This window comes from Xenopus laevis, chromosome 7L, assembly GCF_017654675.1.
Source record: "Xenopus laevis strain J_2021 chromosome 7L, Xenopus_laevis_v10.1, whole genome shotgun sequence".
NCBI lineage: Eukaryota > Metazoa > Chordata > Amphibia > Anura > Pipidae > Xenopus > Xenopus laevis.
Genome location: NC_054383.1, coordinates 14,114,823 through 14,134,581, shown reverse-complemented (window position 1 = coordinate 14,134,581; position 19,759 = coordinate 14,114,823). Strand labels below are relative to the sequence as shown.

Genomic DNA, 19,759 nt, shown 5'->3' with positions numbered 1-19,759 from the left:
GATCTGCTGCACTGAACAGCCAGAAACAGATACAAAGTTTCTAAATTAATTGGGTCTTGGCAGACAGCCAAGAATAGATACTTAACATTCTTTTGTAACAGTTTCATAATATCAGAGCGAAGACTCACAGCTTAAAGGGCAATTCACCTTCATTTGCAAAACTGTAATAACATAAAAACCTCAGAAATGTGTTCAAACTTTCATAACCTGCCATATTATGTAAAATGGGCATGGCCATAAAAAATTTGCCTTTCCGTTTCCTAAATGTTGGGAGGTATGTAACAACAGCTAAAGTGCTGAACATCCCTGAGGCACATACTGTCATAAATGTAAATATTTGTCCAGGTGCCCCAGAAATGTTTGAGGGCCCAGGTCAGGGAATTTGCCCTCCCTCTGTCTCAACCTAAAAACCAGGCCTTGCTCCCGAAATACAGTATATAATAAGCCCCATATCCGCAGACACAATGGCTGCAGAAGGGCCATACTATGAATGATACGTTTTTCCAAGCTAGTACCACCTTTCTTTAGAAAAATAAAGACTTTTAGGCATTGCCCTATTGTAAGATGGCCGCCGCGGTATCCCAGAGACAGGAAGCGCGTTGTGTATATGCGGAAGCGGCTGCCAGGATGTGACAGGTGCTGGATTGTGTTTACCTCCATTGAACACCGCGGGTCACTTCTGCGGCTCCCAGCAGGGTAACCATGATGCCGTTTACCGTAAATATCAAGCTGTCCGCACGCACACTCACCGGAGCCCTCACGCAGCAAAACAAGGGGGCATTAGACTGGTGAGTTTACTTCCGGGGTAGAGGTCAGAACTTGGTAAAACTCCAGCTGGAGAGACTGTGTCACATTGACTAATGGAAGGACTGAGGGGTTAAAATTATATCCTCTGGGTGCCAGAGATGTCAACCAACCCTGTATCAATGGGATGATATGATCCTGTCCTGGCTGGATATTTTATTTCTCATTTCAAATGGTAACATTAAATAAGGTCTCAGAATGCTTCCATACGTTACTATCATAAAGCACTGATGCAAAATGAAGTTTTCCTTGAGCTCCATTACCACTTTCCACCCCTAAGCATGGTCATTTGTTCAAATGGTGATGGTGAGCTCTGTATAAACAAACCACTGCCTTCCCAGAGCTGCAGCCCCTGTTGGGCTTTGAGAGAAGAGCAGCTCATTAGGCTTCTAAGTGAAACGGTCATTTGTTTTACTGCTGACAGTGACTCAACAGAACCAGGACAGTGAAAGTGGCTTCAGTTTATTCATGCAGGAAATAACACAAATCATGGCTTTTCCTTAATGACAAGATTAGGAAAAAGGTATGGTCAACACAAGCCTTATTCAAGGAACCCATGCTGCCTATATTAGGGATGCACCAAATCCACTATTTGGGATTCAGCCGAATCCCCAAATCCTTGGTGAAAGATTCAGCCGAATACCGAACCAAATCCTAATTTGCATATGCAAATTAGGGGCAGGAAAGGCAAAAAGTGGAAAAAAAATCTTCTTTTGTGACGAAAAGTCACTTGATTTCCTCACCCGCCCCTAATTTACATATGCAAATTAGGATTCGACTCGGCCAGGCCGAATCCGAATCCTGCTGATTCGGTGCATCCCTAGCCTATATAAAGGGTTTTTTTTTACCTTTGAATCAACATTGAGTATGATGTATAGCAGTGATCCCCAACCAGTAGCTCGTGAGCAACATGTTGCTCTTCAACCACTTGGATGTTGCTCTCCGTGTCCTCAAACAGGTGCTTATTTTTGAATTCAAGGCTTGGAAGCAAGTTTTAATTTGACACACTACTAAAGTATAGTGTCAAACATAGGGGCTACCAAATAACCAATCACAGCCCTTATTTGGCACCCAAGGGACTGTTTCATGCTTGTGTGGCTCCCCAACTCTTTTTACATTTGAATGTGGCTCACAGGTAAAAAAGGTTGGGGACCCCTGATGTAGAGAGTGATATTCTGAGACAATTAGCTTTTTTGTACAGCAGCTCTTCAATTTGCATCTTAAGCAATCTGGTAACTAGGTTCTACATTACCCTAGCAACCATGCATTGATTTGAATAAGAGACTGGAATATGAATAGGAGAGGCCTGAATAGAAGGATCAATAATAAAAAGTAACAATAACAATACATTTGTAGCCTAACAGAGTATTTGTCTTTTAGAAGGGGTCAGCGACGCCCATTTGAAAGCTGCAAAGAGTCAGAAGAAAAAGGCAAATCATTATAAAACTATAAAAAATAAATAATGAAAAGTTGCTTAGAATTGGCTGTTCTATAACATAATAAAAGTTACTTTAAAGGTGAACCATCCCTTTAAGCAAGTAGAGATTTCATAGAGTTTCCCATTTAATTTCTGAATGGGCTGATGTCATTGACAAAGCCAACAGGCTGCTCCCTGGTTTTAAAAAATATACTCTTTGATTGAAAAACTTTTTTTTTTTTTAGACTTTTTCAAGTCTTGCTGGCATGTGGACTTAGTGAGCTGATTGGGTCACCTTTTTAAAACAATACATTCTTGGGACCTGAGGTTTTCAAAACAAGGGCTCTTAATATAATTTGGAGGATCACCATAATTAAGGGTTTATTTATCAAAGATTGAGTTGTGTTTTCTCGAAAAATTCAAGTTTTTCAATGGTAGTTTCACTAAAAGACTTGAATTTTCTCGAAAACTCGATTTTTTTCCCCCCCAAGATTTATTATGCCCCCAAGCTGCAAAAAGCCTGAATCCAAAAATACTCCAGCTAAAACCTGTCAAGATCATGTAAAAGTAGGGATGCACCGAATCCACAATTTTGGATTTGGCTGAATCCTTCGCGAAAGATTCGGTTGAATACCAAACCGAATCGGAATCCTAATTTGAATCCTAATATGCATATGCAAATTAGGGATGAGAAGGGGAAAACATTTTTTACTTCCTTGTTTTGTGACAAAAAGTGACGCGATTTCCTCTCTGCCCCTAAATTGCATATGCAAATTAGGTAGGGATGCACCGAATCCACTATTTTGGATTCGGCCGAACCCCAGAATCCACTATTTTGGCTTCGTCCGAATACCGAACCGAATCCGAACCTTAATTTGCATATGCAAATTAGGGGTGGGAAGGGGAAAAGATTTTTTACTTCATTGTTTTGTGACAAAAAGTCACACAATTTCCCTCCCCGCGACTAATTTGCATATGCAAATTAAGGTTCGGATTCGGTTCAGCCGAATCCGAATCCTGCTGAAAAAGGCAGAATCCTGGCCGAATCCCGAACTGAATCCTGGATTCGGTGCATTCCTAAAATTAGGGTTCTGATTCGGTTCGGCCGAATCCCGAACCCAATCCTGGATTCTGTGCATCCCTATGTAGAAGTCAATGGCAGAGGCCCCTTTTTTTGTCTTCATCATTTCCAGGTTTTTACTGTGGTTTGTGCTCGAAAACTCAATAAATTCTAGGTATTTAAGGTTTTTTACCCTATAACACGATACAGTGGTGTGAAAAACTATTTGCCCCCTTCCTGATTTCTTATTCTTTTGCATGTTTGTCACACTTAAATGTTTCTGATCATCAAAAACCGTTAACTATTAGTCAAAGATAACATAATTGAACACAAAATGCAGTTTTTAAATGAAGGGTTACGTTATTAAGGGAGAAAAAAAACTCCAAATCTACATGGGCCTGTGTGAAAAAGTGATTGCCCCCCTTGTTAAAAAATAACTTAACTGTGGTTTATCACACCTGAGTTCAATTTCAAAGGTTATAAAGCCATTTCTAAAGCTTTGGGACTCCAGCGAACCACAGTGAGAGCCATTATCCACAAATGGCAAAAACATGGAACAGTGGTGAACCTTCCCAGGAGTGGCCGGCCGACCAAAATGACCCCAAGAGCGCAGAGACAACTCATCCGAGAGGCCACAAAAGACCCCAGGACAACATCTAAAGAACTGCAGGCCTCACTTGCCTCAATTAAGGTCAGTGTTCACGACTCCACCATAAGAAAGAGACTGGGCAAAAACGGCCTGCATGGCAGATTTCCAAGGCGCAAACCACTTTTAAGCAAAAAGAACATTAAGGCTTGTCTCAATTTTGCTAAAAAACATCTCAATGATTGCCAAGATTTTTGGGAAAATACCTTGTGGACCGACGAGACAAAAGTTGAACTTTTTGGAAGGTGCGCGTCCCGTTACATCTGGCGTAAAAGTAACACAGCATTTCAGAAAAAGAACATCATACCAACAGTAAAATATGGTGGTGGTAGTGTGATGGTCTGGGGTTGTTTTGCTGCTTCAGGACCTGGAAGACTTGCTGTGATAGATGGAACCATGAATTCTACTGTCTACCAAAAAATCCTGAAGGAGAATGTCCGGCCATCTGTTCGTCAACTCAAGCTGAAGCGATCTTGGGTGCTGCAGCAGGACAATGACCCAAAACACACCAGCAAATCCACCTCTGAATGGCTGAAGAAAAACAAAATGAAGACTTTGGAGTGGCCTAGTCAAAGTCCTGACCTGAATCCTATTGAGATGTTGTGGCATGACCTTAAAAAGGCGGTTCATGCTAGAAAACCCTCAAATAAAGCTGAATTACAACAATTCTGCAAAGATGAGTGGGCCAAAATTCCTCCAGAGCGCTGTAAAAGACTCGTTGCAAGTTATCGCAAACGCTTGATTGCAGTTATTGCTGCTAAGGGTGGCCCAACCAGTTATTAGGTTCAGGGGGCAATTACTTTTTCACACAGGTTTGGATTTCTTTTCTCCCTAAATAATAAAAACCCTCATTTAAAAACTGCATTTTGTGTTTACTTGTGTTATCTTTGACTAATAGTTAAATGTGTTTGATGATCAGAAACATTTTGTGTGACAAATATGCAAAAGAATAAGAAATCAGGAAGGGGGCAAATAGTTTTTCACACCACTGTAAATTAGAGGTATTCGAGTCTTTCCACTGATTGCATTCAATTTACATTCGGGTTTTTTCATAAATAAGCAAACATTCCAGTTGTGAGTTTAATTGAGATAGAAAAAAACCTCACAAACTCGACCCCCTAAGTCTCCTAAAAAAAAACATAATTTAAACAGTAAATTAACCCAATAGGAATGATTTGCCTCCAATAAGGATTATATATCGTAGTTGGGATCAAGTACAAAGTACTGTTTTATTATTACAAAGAAAAGGGAAATCATTTTTAAAAACTTTTTAATTATTTGATTAATTATGTATTACCATTGGCAGCAAATGTTATGGACAAGGAAGTCGCTACTGAACACCAAGAGTGTTGGTGTGGGATTTACATAGATGACCTGTTTTTGTCAGAATGCATTTCAGAATAGAAGAAAGAAGCGGTAACATCATCTGTTTGTTTGCTGTTTAATTAAGCAATTATTCACACAGTCACAGTAAATACGTTCTGCTGTCACGGTTATATTTTACCTTTGGCCATGGCCATGCCCAAGGTCTGTTACTTAACCATTTTAGTTCTGGTGGCTGGCTCTTTGATCTGCCACAAATCGTATCAAGAGCCAATCAAAAAGGTCTAAGAATCTATGGTAACAGCACTGTAGTCTTCTTATGCATGAGCCGAAGATTGAGTTCCTGCTGTCTTTCCACCACTGTTGTTAAGTTATTTTACTCAGCTTTATTGTAAAATTCACCAACAGGAACAAATAATTTCTCAATTTTTATGTTTCAGTACAGGGATGGGATCTGTTATCCAGAAACCCATTATCCAGAAAGCTCCGAATTACGGAAAGGCCGCCTCCCATAGACTCCATTTTATCCAAATAATCCAGATTTTTAAAAATGATTTTCTTTTTCTCTGTAATAATAAAACAGTAGCTTGTACCTGATCCCAACTAAGATATAATTAATCCTTATTGGAAGCAAAACCAGCCTATTGGGTTTATTTAGAGGCTTTCTGGCAAGCTGTTGTTTCTCCTACTCAATGTAACTGAATGTTTCGCAGTGGGACCTGAATTTTACTATTGACTGCTGGGGGGAAAAGGGAGGGGGTGATATCACTCCAACTTGCAGTACAGCAGTAAAGAGTGACTGAAGTTTATCAGAGCACAAGTCACATGACTGGTGCAGCTGGGAAACTGACAATATGTCTAGCCCCATGTCAGATTTCAAAATTAAATATAAATAAATCTGTTTGCTCTTTTGAGAAACTGGTTTCAGTGCGGAATTCTGCTGGAGCAGCAATATGGGCTTTGAATTTTTTTTTTTCCCATGACGGTATGAAGATCCAAATTACGGAACAATCCCTTATCCGGAAAATCCCAGGTCCCGAGCATTCTGGATAACAGAACCCATACTTGTACTTCAAAAGAAGTAGAAAGGAAAGGTGTCTATGATATGCATGAATCACTGCTATAGGCCCAGATATGCAATGTAGTGATGTGCAAGTCAAGAAAAACTCAATCTCCACCCCACCCTACCCCACAAAATGTTGCTATTGTAGGACCGTCACCCAACCCACACCTGTGTCTTCTTGCTGTCTACGCTACTTCTGTGCTCACTTCTAGTTCCAAGACAGGGAATCTACAAAAGAAGTGGAGGAGTATACTTCCCCAGCCTGATACACCCAACCCTAACCCACAATGGTTGGCCAAGTTCCAACCTGAACCGGCCCAACCAGTAGTCAACCGTGGGTTTGGGGGTCAACCCGCACATCACTAATGTTCTGTTACATATTCTGTGTTTATATTATGACAAAGCAGGATCCATTGGGAGTGTATTTGACATGTTACTTTGGCTTGACAATCCATTTCTTCGTTACCAGGGGCTGCCAAGGTCTCATTGCATATGGATGTCACACGCTTGTACTTGTGGTAGATTCAAACTCTGCACAGACGATTCAGGTTTTAGAAAAGCACAAAGCCAGCGTGGTTAAGGTAAGGATGACTGACTCCTGTGTAAGCAGTTGGTGCTAGTGCTGCTCCCTTGTACCCGTTGAGGTCGTCTGGCTGAATTTGGTATCAGACAATGGGGTATATTCTTTAAAGAGTGAAGTTAGAGATCGCCACAGTCCTCTAGTGTGAAATTCCGCCACTCTCCATTCTTTTCTATGGGATTTTGAAAGGCGTATTTATCAAAGAATGAACTTTCACCCATTGATAAATACTCATATCCTATAGAAATGAATGGAGAGTGGCGAAATTTCACTCTAGAGGACTGTGGCGATCTCTAACTTCACTTTTTGATAAACCCCAATGTATTGCTCATCCCCATTTTCCTTTCAACACACAGGTAAAATGGGCAAGAGAAAACTATCACCACAACATGGGCTCCCCTTATTCCTTGCGGCTAGCGTCAGCTGATGCCAATGGGAAGATTATCGTTTGGGATGTGGGGAGTGGCACAACAAGGTGCGAAATACAGGAACACTCAAAGCCCATTCATGGTAAGTGTACATGTCGTGAAAACAACATTGAAATTCCAACCCGGACCCTCCAGTCTCAACTTGCTCAGAGCGGGGGAGGTGCAACGGCAGCAACAAGCCCTAGGATCTAGAACATAAAGGGACCCCTAATGGCCTATATATATATATATATATATATATATATATATATATATATATATATATATATATATATATATATATATATATATATATATATATATATATATATATATATATATATACACACACACAGAGCTTTTGCCTTAGAAGCATGATGGTTGGAATGAGAGATGATACGTCCAGACCTAAGGATTGTATCAGTGTGTGTGTGTATATATATATATATATATATATATATATATATATATATATATATATATATATATATACTGTGTGTATATATATATATATATATATATATATATATGTATGTTTATTTTTTTTTCCTTTCTAATTCCCTGAGACATGCAGTGGCTTTGGAGTCAGGACGCCTCCCGTGATCTTCTTCTGGCTGTTCATCCTCCCAATCTCATTGTTCTGTGGAACGCAGACACTGGTACCAAACTCTGGAAGAAGAGTTATGCTGAAAACATCTTGTCCTTCTCTTTCAACCCCTTCCAGCCCTCCCAGCTTGCATGTGAGTAATCTCTGAAGTGAGGCCATATTTGTTTTTTTTTTAGATAAGATATGTTCATCTCCCAGCATCCAGCTGTTGGGATGGGTTTTGTTAATTGTACTTTAATAACAGCTGAAGATTGTCATTCATGTTCAGTTAGATATTAGAAGGTAAGGCAGACAGACTTTATTCAGATTAGATGTACCAGTACCCAGAGCCAAAGTCCCAAAGAGCCAAAGTCCAGAAAAAGCCACAAAAGGACCCAAAGAGGCTCGAAAGGATCCTGAAGCCATAAGTTCGGTTCCACTCAACACCAGTGTGTTTTTATTTTATTAAACCCCTAGCCACCAATGTACTCTATAGGCCCCTGCCACCAATGTTTTTTTTTAATATTATCTGTTGTCCAAATGTTTCTTTTTAACTTGTAAGGGGGGGGCTCATGCCAATGGGTTTTTCTTAACTTGAAGGGAGGCCCTGACCACCAATGTTTTTTTAAAATCTTTTATGGGGTGCCCTGGCGCCACAGTTTTTTTTTAACTTATAAGTGGCCCTCATCATCAAAGGCTTTTTATAACTTCTCTGGGGGAGTTTACCGTTTTTAGCACTGATTAGCGCTGATGTCTGTGTGGTCTTTTAACTGTGGTTAATACTTCAGTTCTTGTTGCTTTCTGTCTCTTCCTATAGTGCTCACCAGTGAGGGCATTGTATTCGTCTCTGACTTCTCTCCATCTAAACCTCCAACAAGCAGCGGAAGGAAGGTGTATATTTCCAGCCCTCATGCCAGCCCCGTACACACCAAACCAGTAACAGCTACTGGTGCCAAGAAAGCTCTGAACAAGGTGAAGATTCTTATAACCAATGAGAAGCCCAGGTGAGAATGAGAATTCTATGTACTACCTACATACCTAAATAAACAGAGTTCAGAACTGGGAGAAAATCTGAGGCAGCTGGAAAGATATAAGTTGTTTGCTGTGGTTTAAAGGGGACCTGCCTTTGTGTTGATGTTCAGCAGTAAATCAGGTGCATCTGTGTTGGGATGATAAAGCCCTGCAGTGGTACAGCTGCTGTTGCTGATGATTACAGATACATTTCTCTGATTGTTTCAGTGCTGAAGCTGTGACTCTCAACGAATGCTTGCAACTCTCCTACTTGCCTTCTAAACGCAATCACATGCTGCTCCTCTACCCCCGGGAAATTCTTATCTTGGACTTGGAAGTCAATCAGACAGTTGGAGTTGTAGCCATTGAGAGGACAGGCGTTCCATTCCTGCAGGTATAATATGTGTCTACCTTTAGTCATTAAAAAAGAAATCGATCAGATAACACACTGTGTAATGCTGAGGTGGTATTAGTGTCAGGGGCCTATCAGCTCCCAGCGGAGAAGTCCGGACCAAGGAGGAAGCCTCAGGTTAAAGTCCAAGTTCATGGTAACCAGAAAGGATCAGGAGTAAACATAGTCAATTCTAGGCTATAGTTCAATAGGCAGGCAGAGAAGGAGCAAAGTCAAGGTTCAGGCAGCGTCAAAAAGTCCAGGAATCGGGAACACCCAGGAATGCAACAAACAAATCCTATAATCGGGCATTGAACCCGTGACCTCAACATCTTATTATTTTGAATTTTCACGCCAAATGCCGGCGACGAGGAGGCTATGGGCACCGCCATCTTGGAAGTGGTGGAGACGGGAGCGTCATTGGGCGCTCCTGAAAATTAGTTTATTTTGCTACTTGAGGTTGCATTCCTCCCTACTAGAAGGCAGGTTACAAATAAGCTAATAAATGGTTCCCCTGATATGTTCCGCTTGTGATTAGCAATTTGCATTTAAATAAATGGCAGGCAGCACAGGGGTTGGGGCTCTTATCCGCTGTAGGAAATATGCCAGCAGAGAAAAAGCGGTGTGTATTATTAGATATGACTTTTTCCTCACTATTGCACAGGGAAGAAAAATAACTGATTTTTAGGGGGACCTTTACAAAGACCCCAGACAGAGTGCATGTTGCTTTTGCACTTTATGTCGGAGGTCTGGCTGGCAGCATTCCTCTGTACATGAAGTGCAAGTTCTGTACAGATTACAGGATCAATTTTATTTCCCAGCACAATGGTTCCTTAGGATGACAATGACAACCTCACTTAAAGGAGAATTCAACCCTAAAGTACAAAAACCCCTACCCTACATAGACCCCCCTCCCTCCTCCCCCCAGCCTAAGTGTTACCCCGGGCAAATGCCCCTAACGTTTAACTTACCCCTCGGTGCAGATTCAGGCATCGGAGTTCATGGGCGCTATCTTCTTCTCTTCGAAAATCTTCAGAATGAGCCCTTTGTGGCGGCACATGCGCAGTTGGAGCAATTTTCTGTCTCACAACAACTACGCATGTGCCGAAACTCACAAAAATTGTGAATCGCCGGTCTCATTATGAAGTAGTGATGCACCGAATCCACTATTTTGGATTCGGCCAAACCCCCGAATCCTTCGTAAAAGATTTTGCCAAATACAGAACTGAATCCGAATCCGAATTTGCATATGCAAATTAGGGGTGGGAATGGGAAAACATTGTCCCTCCCCGCCTCTAATTTGCATATGCAAATTAGGATTTGGTTCGGCCGGGCAGAAGGATTCGGCCGAATCGGAATCATGCTGAAAAAGGCCAAATCCCGAATCGAATCCTGGATTCGGTGCATCCCTATTATGAAGATTACTGAAGCAGCTGAAGATGGCGCCCGTGAACTCCGATGCCTGAAACACTTAGGCTGGGGGGAGGAGGGTCTATGTAGGGTAGGGGGATACGGGTTTTAGAGTTGATTTCACCTTTAAAATATGTCTGTGTCAAGTATCATTTTAAAGGGAAGTTCGCTTTAATTTAATATGTGTAAACTGATATGTTAAGACAATTTGCAATTAGTCTTATTTCTATCTTATTAGTTTATTTATTTTGTTTTTAATTATTTATATTTTTTGTTCAGCAGCTTTCTGGTTTAAAGATGCAGCTATTATCTGATTACGAAGGTCCAGTACCCTAGCAATAAAGCAGTAGTTTAAATGACAGACAGGCAGACGAATAGGAGAGGCCTGAAAAGAAAAATAAGCAATAAAAAGTTACAGTAACATTATTTGGTTGCTGGGCTCAGTGACTCCCTAACAATCAGATTGCATTTTCAGTTGCAACCTGGTAAAAGGAAATAGAAGGTGGCTACTAATTTAAAAGACAAACTAGTTAAAAAAAAGGCTGTTCTCTAACACATTTAGTGTTAAATTACAAATGAAGTACTCTTTAAATCATCTTTTCCTGCCTAGGTGATCCCCTGCTTTCAGAGGGACGTGCTCTTCTGCCTGCACGAAAATGGCTGTATAACACTGCGTGTTGCAAGGCAAAGCTGTGCTGGCTCAGGAGCACCAAATGAAGAGACAGGTGAGAATAGAAAGTAGGACAAGACATAGCAATAAATCAATATAGAACACTCAGCACACTAGGTGAAAACAAGTGTTAGCCCCGAACATTATTTCATTCTCAGGCACAATGGCCTCTTTGATTTGAAGTTTAATTACCTGCCCTAATAGCAGCACTTTAGCGCTTGTTTTATTACTATGGCAACTAAAATCGGAAATCCAAACAGCGGTGTAAATTCACAGCAGCAGAAAGGGCATTCGCATTAATTTAGTGCCTTGTAACATCTGTCGGGATGTCAGACATCAGCATGGGACACCACTGGCTCAAGCCTTGCTGTCGAGAATTAATGAAAAGTTTGTGTCTCCCGTGGATGAGCGGCAGGCTCTGAGGCTCCGTTCCAGAAAAAGTTCCCCAGGAGCCCTATATTTGTAGATTCTTCCAGGCTCCTGCTGATGAGAGAGTTCATTAATAAAGGGAAATGTAACTGATTAATATTATAGTTAACTTTCCATTTATTTCCCATCTTAAGGGTTTAGAATATAGCTTTCAGTGTGCATAGAACCATTCTTCTCTCTTTATTTACATTCGTATATAGGAGCTGGCAGATCATATGCCTTGGTGGCAAATGCTTCATTATTCTCCATAGTCAGCAAGTTAAACATGTCGAATTTAGAAGATAAGGTTTCTTTTTAATTAGATGTGGGAACAAACTTGCACTACATGCAAGGTGGAAGCTTAATGGATACATTTTAAATGATGCTTTTGTGTTTTAATGTGGAAATGTACTTACTAGAAGCTGAGTAGGAAGATTAATGATAATTATTAGACCAATAAAAATCCAGCCTTTCTAGTTGATAGGGTCGGTGATCCCGACAACCAAAAAAAACATTTTACATTTTTTAAAAAGTTGGAGGAAGGCAGAATTATATTGCAGATTGTTTCATAATATCTCTGTTTAAATCATACTAACATTTAAATAAAGGTTTTCGCATGTTCTTAGACACATAAATAAGCAGCTAGATTTAGCAGACACTAGCAAATTGTAAGGAAAGCACTCAATTCTACTATCAAATTCTTTTTAAAATCTTAACTTTATCTTCAATTCACTTAAAGAGACACTGACACCGAGCTATATACTAAATAGAGATTTATCAGAACCCAAATTCAGTTCAGGATTCAATCTGAGCCTTTATTTTGGAAAGATTTGGATAAATTATGAATGCCTGACCAAACCGAATTGAACCTTGAAAACCATATGACCCCTGATCAACAGAAGGGACCTTTTTTGTAAAATTTCTGGATGCAAATTAGGATTCTTTTGTGGAGGATTCAGTGTTAGACCTTATCCAAAAACACCAGATTCTATGTATCCTGAAGGCTTTTCTGAAGGTTTTCTCTGCTAGTGTATATAAGCTGATCTGCTCCCTTCCACACCACAGGTATAGGATCCGTTATCCTGTAAACTCCACATTATGGAAAGGTCATATCCCATAGACTCCATTTTATCCAAATAATCCAAATTTTTAAAAATTATTTTTTTTGTAATAAAACAGTAGCTTGTATTTGATCCCAACTAAATATAATTAATCCTTATTGGAAGCAAAACCAGCCTATTGGGTTTATTTAATGTTTACATGATCTTCTAGTACACACAAAGTATGAAGATCCAAATTACTGAAGATCTGAAAAACCCCAGGCCTCTATCATTCTGGATAACAGGTCCCATACCTGTATATGTTTGCACTGACAGACACAGGAACAACTTTTCTCGCCAGCAGAGAAAACTACCAGCATGCCATTAATCTAATTCTCTTGGAAAGTAAACTACAGTTAAATCATTATATGTATAATGTACTATAAAATATTTATTAACAGTTATGTTTAATATAAAAAGCACTAATTCTATTTATTGCAACAGCCAGTAAAAAGGGAGAAGATGAAATGTTTGTGCATAAATCTGGTGAAAACTGCCTAGTTTCTTGCACACTTGCACCCTGCTCTGCACTTTTCTGATTGGTTGAAGATCTCTACAGAAGCAGAAGCGTGGGTCTAAAGCTGGCCATAGATGTAAAGATTTTTAAAAGATCCGATCATCATCGTGAGACCACGATTATCTCAAAACGATCGCACGATCGTACGAATTGTCTATCAACTAAAAAGACCAATTTGCCAGGAAAACAAAGGGGAGCTGCCTGCTTGGCCCTGCAAACATAGATAGATTGCACTGGGACTGATAAAGATTTTTTAACCTGGCCGATCAATTTCCTGGCAGATGTCGGCCGAAAAATCGTAAGATGTTCAATCGTTCGTATCCCGCTCGATAATTTTGAAGGATTGGTCGGACTTCGGTAAAATCGGTTGTTCGGCAAGAAAAATCTTTGCGTCTATTGGGCGCTTTACCCATGTATTCATGAGATGCAAGCATGGGAAGTCATGAAGGCTTCCCTTCCCCCTAACTGTCCATCATTCAGGTGCTGAAGTAAATGTGTACTGGGAGGTGCAGCACACTACAGAGCCTTGTCTCCGTGAGGCATTGGGTAATTACAGAACTGTGTTGCACCCTACCTCACGCCCCTGCTGCCTTACTTTTAATCCAGCAAGATGTGCTAAACACTGATATGGCCCTGCTGCCAGTGCATTGAGAATGAGCCCCTCACTACCCCTATACTTTTGACAGGGACACTGAAAATGACCCCTATAATTTTTTTTGATAATCCCATTTATAGTCAAAATGTATTTAAGTAAACTTATAAATGCTCGGGTGCTGTAGGAACTTCATTTTAAAGGAGCTGTTCACCTTTAAGTTAACTTTTAGTATGTTATAGAATGTCCAATTCTAAGCAATTTCAATTGGCCTTCATTATTTATTTCTTATAGTTTTTTAATTATTTGCCGCCTTCTTCTGAATCTTTCCAGCTTTCAGAAGCGGGTCACTGACTCCATCTAAAAAACAAGTGCTCTGTAAGGTTAAAATGTATGGTTAGTGCTACTTTTTATTATTCCGTTTTCTATTCAGTCTCTCCTATTCATAACCCAGTCTCTTATTCAAATCAATGCATGGTTGCTAGGCTAATTTAAGATCCTAGCAATAAGATTGCTGAACTGGTAACGAACTGGAGAGCTGCTGAATAAAAAGCCAAATAATTCCTAATGATAAAAAATGAAAACCAATTACAAATTATCTCAGAATATCACTCTCTACATCATACTAAAAGTTAACTCAAAGGTGAACAACCCCTTTAAGCAGCCCCCACATACAGTTCTCTTTAGTGTATGATTTACATGAATACTTTATTTTGTACATAGCCTGGCATTTATCTTAATTCAGCCTTATCTGCCATCAGCTGCCCCCATTTTATCTTCATTCTCCTGTATAAATGGAAATAAGCGGCGGTGTAATGCTCTGTGCAAACAACAAGCTCTGCCTCTATATTTAACTGTCTATTTAAAGAAGATAAATGCAAGACATGTCCTACTTGCCCATCCCTAACCTTACTCTATTATGGAAACATCAATTGTGGTTTAAATGGGAGCTGGTTTTGAAGTCAATTTGCTACAGCTGGGTTATTTCTTTTGCTTGTTTAGGCAGTTTCTCGATGCACATTTGGGGATGATAGCGTTTTCTATAGTATAGTGTATAATTAAAAGCATACATGCCATTCTCTCTTTTTTTTGGGTTTTCAGATTCTGACCTGGTGCCTGAAATGACGTATGACCTGCGCTGCCAGTGTGATGCTATTCGAGTGACAAAAACCGTTCGCCCTTATAGCATATCATGCTGCCCCATCAATGAGAACGTAGCTGCTTTGATCATCAGCGATGGCCGTATCATGATTTGGGAATTGAAGTCCAGTGTGGCCGGCAAAAGAATGAGCAGCATAAGGTAAATCCTGTCCCTTCTCAGCTTTACTTCACCTCGTTTAAAGGAGAAGGAAAGGCTTGCAGCACTTGGGGGTGCCAAATGTTAGGCACCCCCAAATGATTGTAGTTACTTACCTGAAACCCCTGCCGGTGCTCCTATCAGCAGAAAACTGCACCGACCCAGGGTTATACCAGTGAGCCCCACGGAGCGATCCTCTTCCGTCTTCTGTCTTCAAATTTCTCAAGCAAACACATGCGCAGTTGAATGAAATAGACAACTTTTGAGTTAAAGTTCCTATTTATGCAGCAGTAGTCATTTAGCATTAGAAACGCTAACTGACAGACTGAGATGGGACAGTCAGGTTGGCAAAAGAGTCAGGTTTAGGAAATTCTTATAAAAGCAGAGCTATCAGCAAAAAAATGATCAAACGTGACCTATATGTAACTTTTAATTTAGATTGATATTTTGAAAAGAATTTTTTTTGTCAGTATCACTTTAATTCTTTTTTTTTTTCTTTTCTGAAATCTCTGTTCTACTTTTCTAAAATAACCCGTTTCATATCAATCAGATACTTAATCAAAAAGCCTATGATTAAGTGATCTGACACACGTAAGGCTGTATCCTTGTTGCTTATGATTTGACAAACCTGCCTGGAAGATTGGTCTTTGGAAGTCTTTACACAATAGTCTTTACTAGGCTTTAGTTCTTTCACACGCCAAGTCCTTGGAAAAAGATTTAAATTACGGCTGTGTTATTAGTAATTTATGCCAATGGCCATTCTTCTTTTGCAGTCCCAGCTTGGGTGCTTTATATGCTCCCCTCTCATTTTGTGGGAAGCCAGTCGGACCCTTGCAGAAAAAGCTACCTGATCTTTCATTGGACAGCATGATAGGTAAGGTCCAGCAAATTTTCCAGAATAATCCAGTTTGTGACTGCCGCTGATATTTAACACATAAACAGACAGCAGTGCTACTACCAGCAGACCAGCTCCTCTAATCAGGAGTGAATAATGTTTTATCTTAGCTATGAACTCCTCATTCCTATCATTGGGATCCAAACCTGTTCCTATTGCAGTACTAATATGTACAATGCCAAATCTACAGGAACTCTAATTTACTTAATGGATCTCTTTGGAAACACCATGACTTGGCACACTATATATCAATGTGATCAGAGAGCTCCAATTATCTTCTTCAGCTTGTAACTCTTATTCCCCAAAGTAACGTCAAATGAAAACTTCACACCACTTGCAAAGTTGAGCTACAGAAAGCACCTTTCCCAGGTGGCTGCTCAACTCCATTTGTATTGTGACATAAATCGCTGAATAAAATAGGTGACCTAAAATCTAGGCTAAACCCCAGGAATGAACATAGCACATAGCATTGCACTGATTGCCTTGATTATTGTATACAATCCATTATACTTTCCCTTTTGTCTTCCTGTAGCTGGTCAGAGCATGCTTGCTGGAGACGCTCTGAACTCTGGGGGCCCACTCCAAGAAGTGCACCTCAAGTTTTTACTGACAGGCCTCATCTCTGGGCTTCCACAACCACCGTTTGTAGTGAGAATGTGCCCCCCGCTCACCACCAAGAACATTAAACAGTACAAACCCCTGATGGCTGTTGGTATGTTCCTCCATTTCCCTCCTTTACCTGTAAGCTCAAAGAAAGGACGCACACGTGCCTCTTCATTGGTGTAAAAATACCTCCAAAATGCTTATTGCAGAGTGCAGGCAAAGTAACCGAACATTTCAAGGGCCTCATGTACTTTTCCTCAGTGGTAAAACACACACTGCCTGTAAGCTCCACTGAGGCTGATGTAAACGGTGCATAATATCTAGGGATGCACCGAATCCAGGATTCGGTTCTGGATTCGGCCAGGATTCTGCATTTTTCAGCAGCATTCGGCCGAATACTTCTGCCCGGCCAAACCGAATCCTAATTTGCATATGCAAATTAGGGGCGGGAAAGGAAATCTCGTGACTTTTTGTCATAAAACAAGGAAGTAAAAAATGTTTTTCCCTTCCCACCCCCAATTTGCATATGCAAATTAGGATTCGGTTCGGTATTTGGTCGAATCTTTAGAGAAGGATTTGGGGGTTCGGCCGAATCCAAAATAGTTGATTCGGTGCATCCCTAATAATATCTGAAAAGTGTTACAGATTATGTCAGTGCCATATAAATTAAAGGATAATAATATTTAAAGGGGAACTATCGCGAAAATGAAAATTTAATATAAGCTTCATCATATTGAAATAAGACACTTTCTAAATACAATCATTTAAAAATTCTGTGCCGTTTCTGAAATAATCAATTTTATATTCATTATCCCTCTCTCAGCATCTGTTTCTCCTCATTCTGTCTTCATGCAGCAGTTGGGTGTCAGATATTAATTGACAGAGCCAATATATCTGATAGGCGGGGCTTCCTTTCCTAGCAGATGTATTAGAGCTCACTCAAATAACTGATTCCAGTACAAACAAAATCTAACAAAATAACTGCACAAATTCTGCATGTAGAGAGACAGAATGTCTGGTGGTTTTAATAGAGTGAGCTCTAATACATCTTTTAGGCAAAATGAGCCCCCTATAAGATATATTGGATCTAACTGATTATCTGTCATCCAACTCCTGCATGAAGAGAGAATGAAGAGAAACAGGAATAGTGACGATAAACTTGATTATTTCAGAGACGGTACAGAATTTTTAATTTATTGCATTTAGAAAGTTACTTATTTCAGTATGATGAAGCTTCTATTAAATGTTCATTTTCACGATAGTTCCCATTTATCATAATCCATTTAAATTAGGGGTGCCCAAATGGTAGATCTGGATCTACCAGCAGATCTTAAAGGGATACTGTCATGAGAAAAAAAAAATATTTCAAAATGAATCAGTTAATAGTGCTGCTCCAGCAGAATTATGCACCGAAATCCATTTCTTAAAAGAGTAAACAGATTTTTTTATATTCAATTTTGAAATCTGACATGGGGTTAGACATATTGTCAATTTCCCAGCTGCCCCAAGTCATGTGACTTGTGCTCTGATAAACTTCAATCACTCTTTACTGCTGTACTGCAAGTTGGAGTGATATCACCCCCTCCCTTCCCCCCCCCCAGCAGCCTAACAACAGAACAATGGGAAGGTAACCAGATAGCTCCCTAACACAAGATAACAGCTGCCTGGTAGATCTAAGAACAGCACTCAATAGTAAAAACCCATGTCCCACTGAGACACATTCAGTTACATTGAGAAGGAAAAACAGCAGCCTGCCAGAAAGCATTTCTCTCCTAAAGTGCAGGCACAAGTCACATGACCAGGGGCAGCTGGGAAATTGACAAAATGTCTACCCCATGTCAGATTTCAAAATTGAATATAAAAAAATCTGTTTGCTCTTTTGAGAAATGGATTTCAGTGCAGAATTCTGCTGGAGCAGCACTATTAACTGATTCATTTTGAAAAAAATTTTTTTCCCATGACAGTATCCCTTTAAGCTGGTGATCAGTAGATCTCAAGACACTGCCAACAAACAGCTTATCTAAATCACCCTCCTATTTAATGCTTTTTATTCAGATATTTATTACTTTAAGGTTACATAACAAATAGTTGTTTGCTAAATATAACAAAATACATTCTCTCATAGATCAATATAATATTTAAGTAATATTTTCCAAGGAACAGAATGATAATAACAATGCTTTTATGGATGTAGATCATAATGGGACAACATTACTAAAAAGTAGACCTAGTAAAGAATGGGCACTCCTGATGTAAATGATAAAGTGGAAAAATAATACAGATACATGAAAACAATTAAACTTCTGTTGGCTGTGACCTTGCATCAGATACTTAATCAAATAGGTAGTTTCTTGCTGCATTCATCTTGCTCCACCTTAGTCCTTAGAAGTATCAATTTTGCTGCACATGTAGATATTTATCTCCATTCATGGATTATACTGCGTGCCCCTGTAGTGATTTATTACTTCTCCGAGACCTTAGCCCAGAGTTTGCTCTGCAGTACCGGAGCCAGAAAAGAAACTGATCCTCATTTCCTACATTACAGGCACCAGCACTGGCTCTATTTTAGTCTACAACCTGACCTGTGGACTTCTACACAAAGAGTTAAACATCCATTCTTGTGAGGTCAGGTGAGTATGTCCTTAGCCAGGCTTTAACCAGAGAGTGTGCCTATAAACGCTCTCATTAATAATCAAAAGGTGACTGTGTCTTCTCCTGATACTACCGCCTCTGGTTTTGATGAATAAAGTAAGTGTCTCTGTGATCTGAGTTGCTTTGAGGTTTTCATATAAGAGCTTGAAGTCTGGCCCCCCTTACAAAGTAATACTGAACTGTGCAGTGCACCTTTAAAACATAAATAACGATCAGAGACCTGAGCCAGTGACTGATTTATTCAATGATTAGGGGGCGCTAGGATTTAGCTAAAATTAAATTAAAAAAAACACAGCAGTCTACATTTATTCCTACCAATGAGCTGAT

The 19,759-nt window shown here is 39.9% G+C and overlaps 1 protein-coding gene across 1 annotated transcript in view; it reads left to right on the top strand.

Annotated features, from left to right (window-relative positions):
* The first annotated feature begins 603 nt into the window (after nucleotides 1–603).
* wdr11.L (WD repeat domain 11 L homeolog) overlaps nucleotides 604–19,759 on the top strand; it is a 52,819-nt gene continuing 33,663 nt past the window's right edge. Inside the window, exons 1-11 of the mRNA XM_018225134.2 lie at nucleotides 604–788; nucleotides 6,783–6,894; nucleotides 7,250–7,403; nucleotides 7,867–8,040; nucleotides 8,704–8,890; nucleotides 9,126–9,291; nucleotides 11,309–11,423; nucleotides 15,087–15,285; nucleotides 16,056–16,156; nucleotides 16,710–16,889; nucleotides 19,326–19,410. Of these exons, the coding sequence (XP_018080623.1) occupies nucleotides 703–788; nucleotides 6,783–6,894; nucleotides 7,250–7,403; nucleotides 7,867–8,040; nucleotides 8,704–8,890; nucleotides 9,126–9,291; nucleotides 11,309–11,423; nucleotides 15,087–15,285; nucleotides 16,056–16,156; nucleotides 16,710–16,889; nucleotides 19,326–19,410 (1,559 nt within the window). The 5' untranslated portion in view covers nucleotides 604–702. The remainder of the gene's footprint in view (nucleotides 789–6,782; nucleotides 6,895–7,249; nucleotides 7,404–7,866; nucleotides 8,041–8,703; nucleotides 8,891–9,125; nucleotides 9,292–11,308; nucleotides 11,424–15,086; nucleotides 15,286–16,055; nucleotides 16,157–16,709; nucleotides 16,890–19,325; nucleotides 19,411–19,759) is intronic.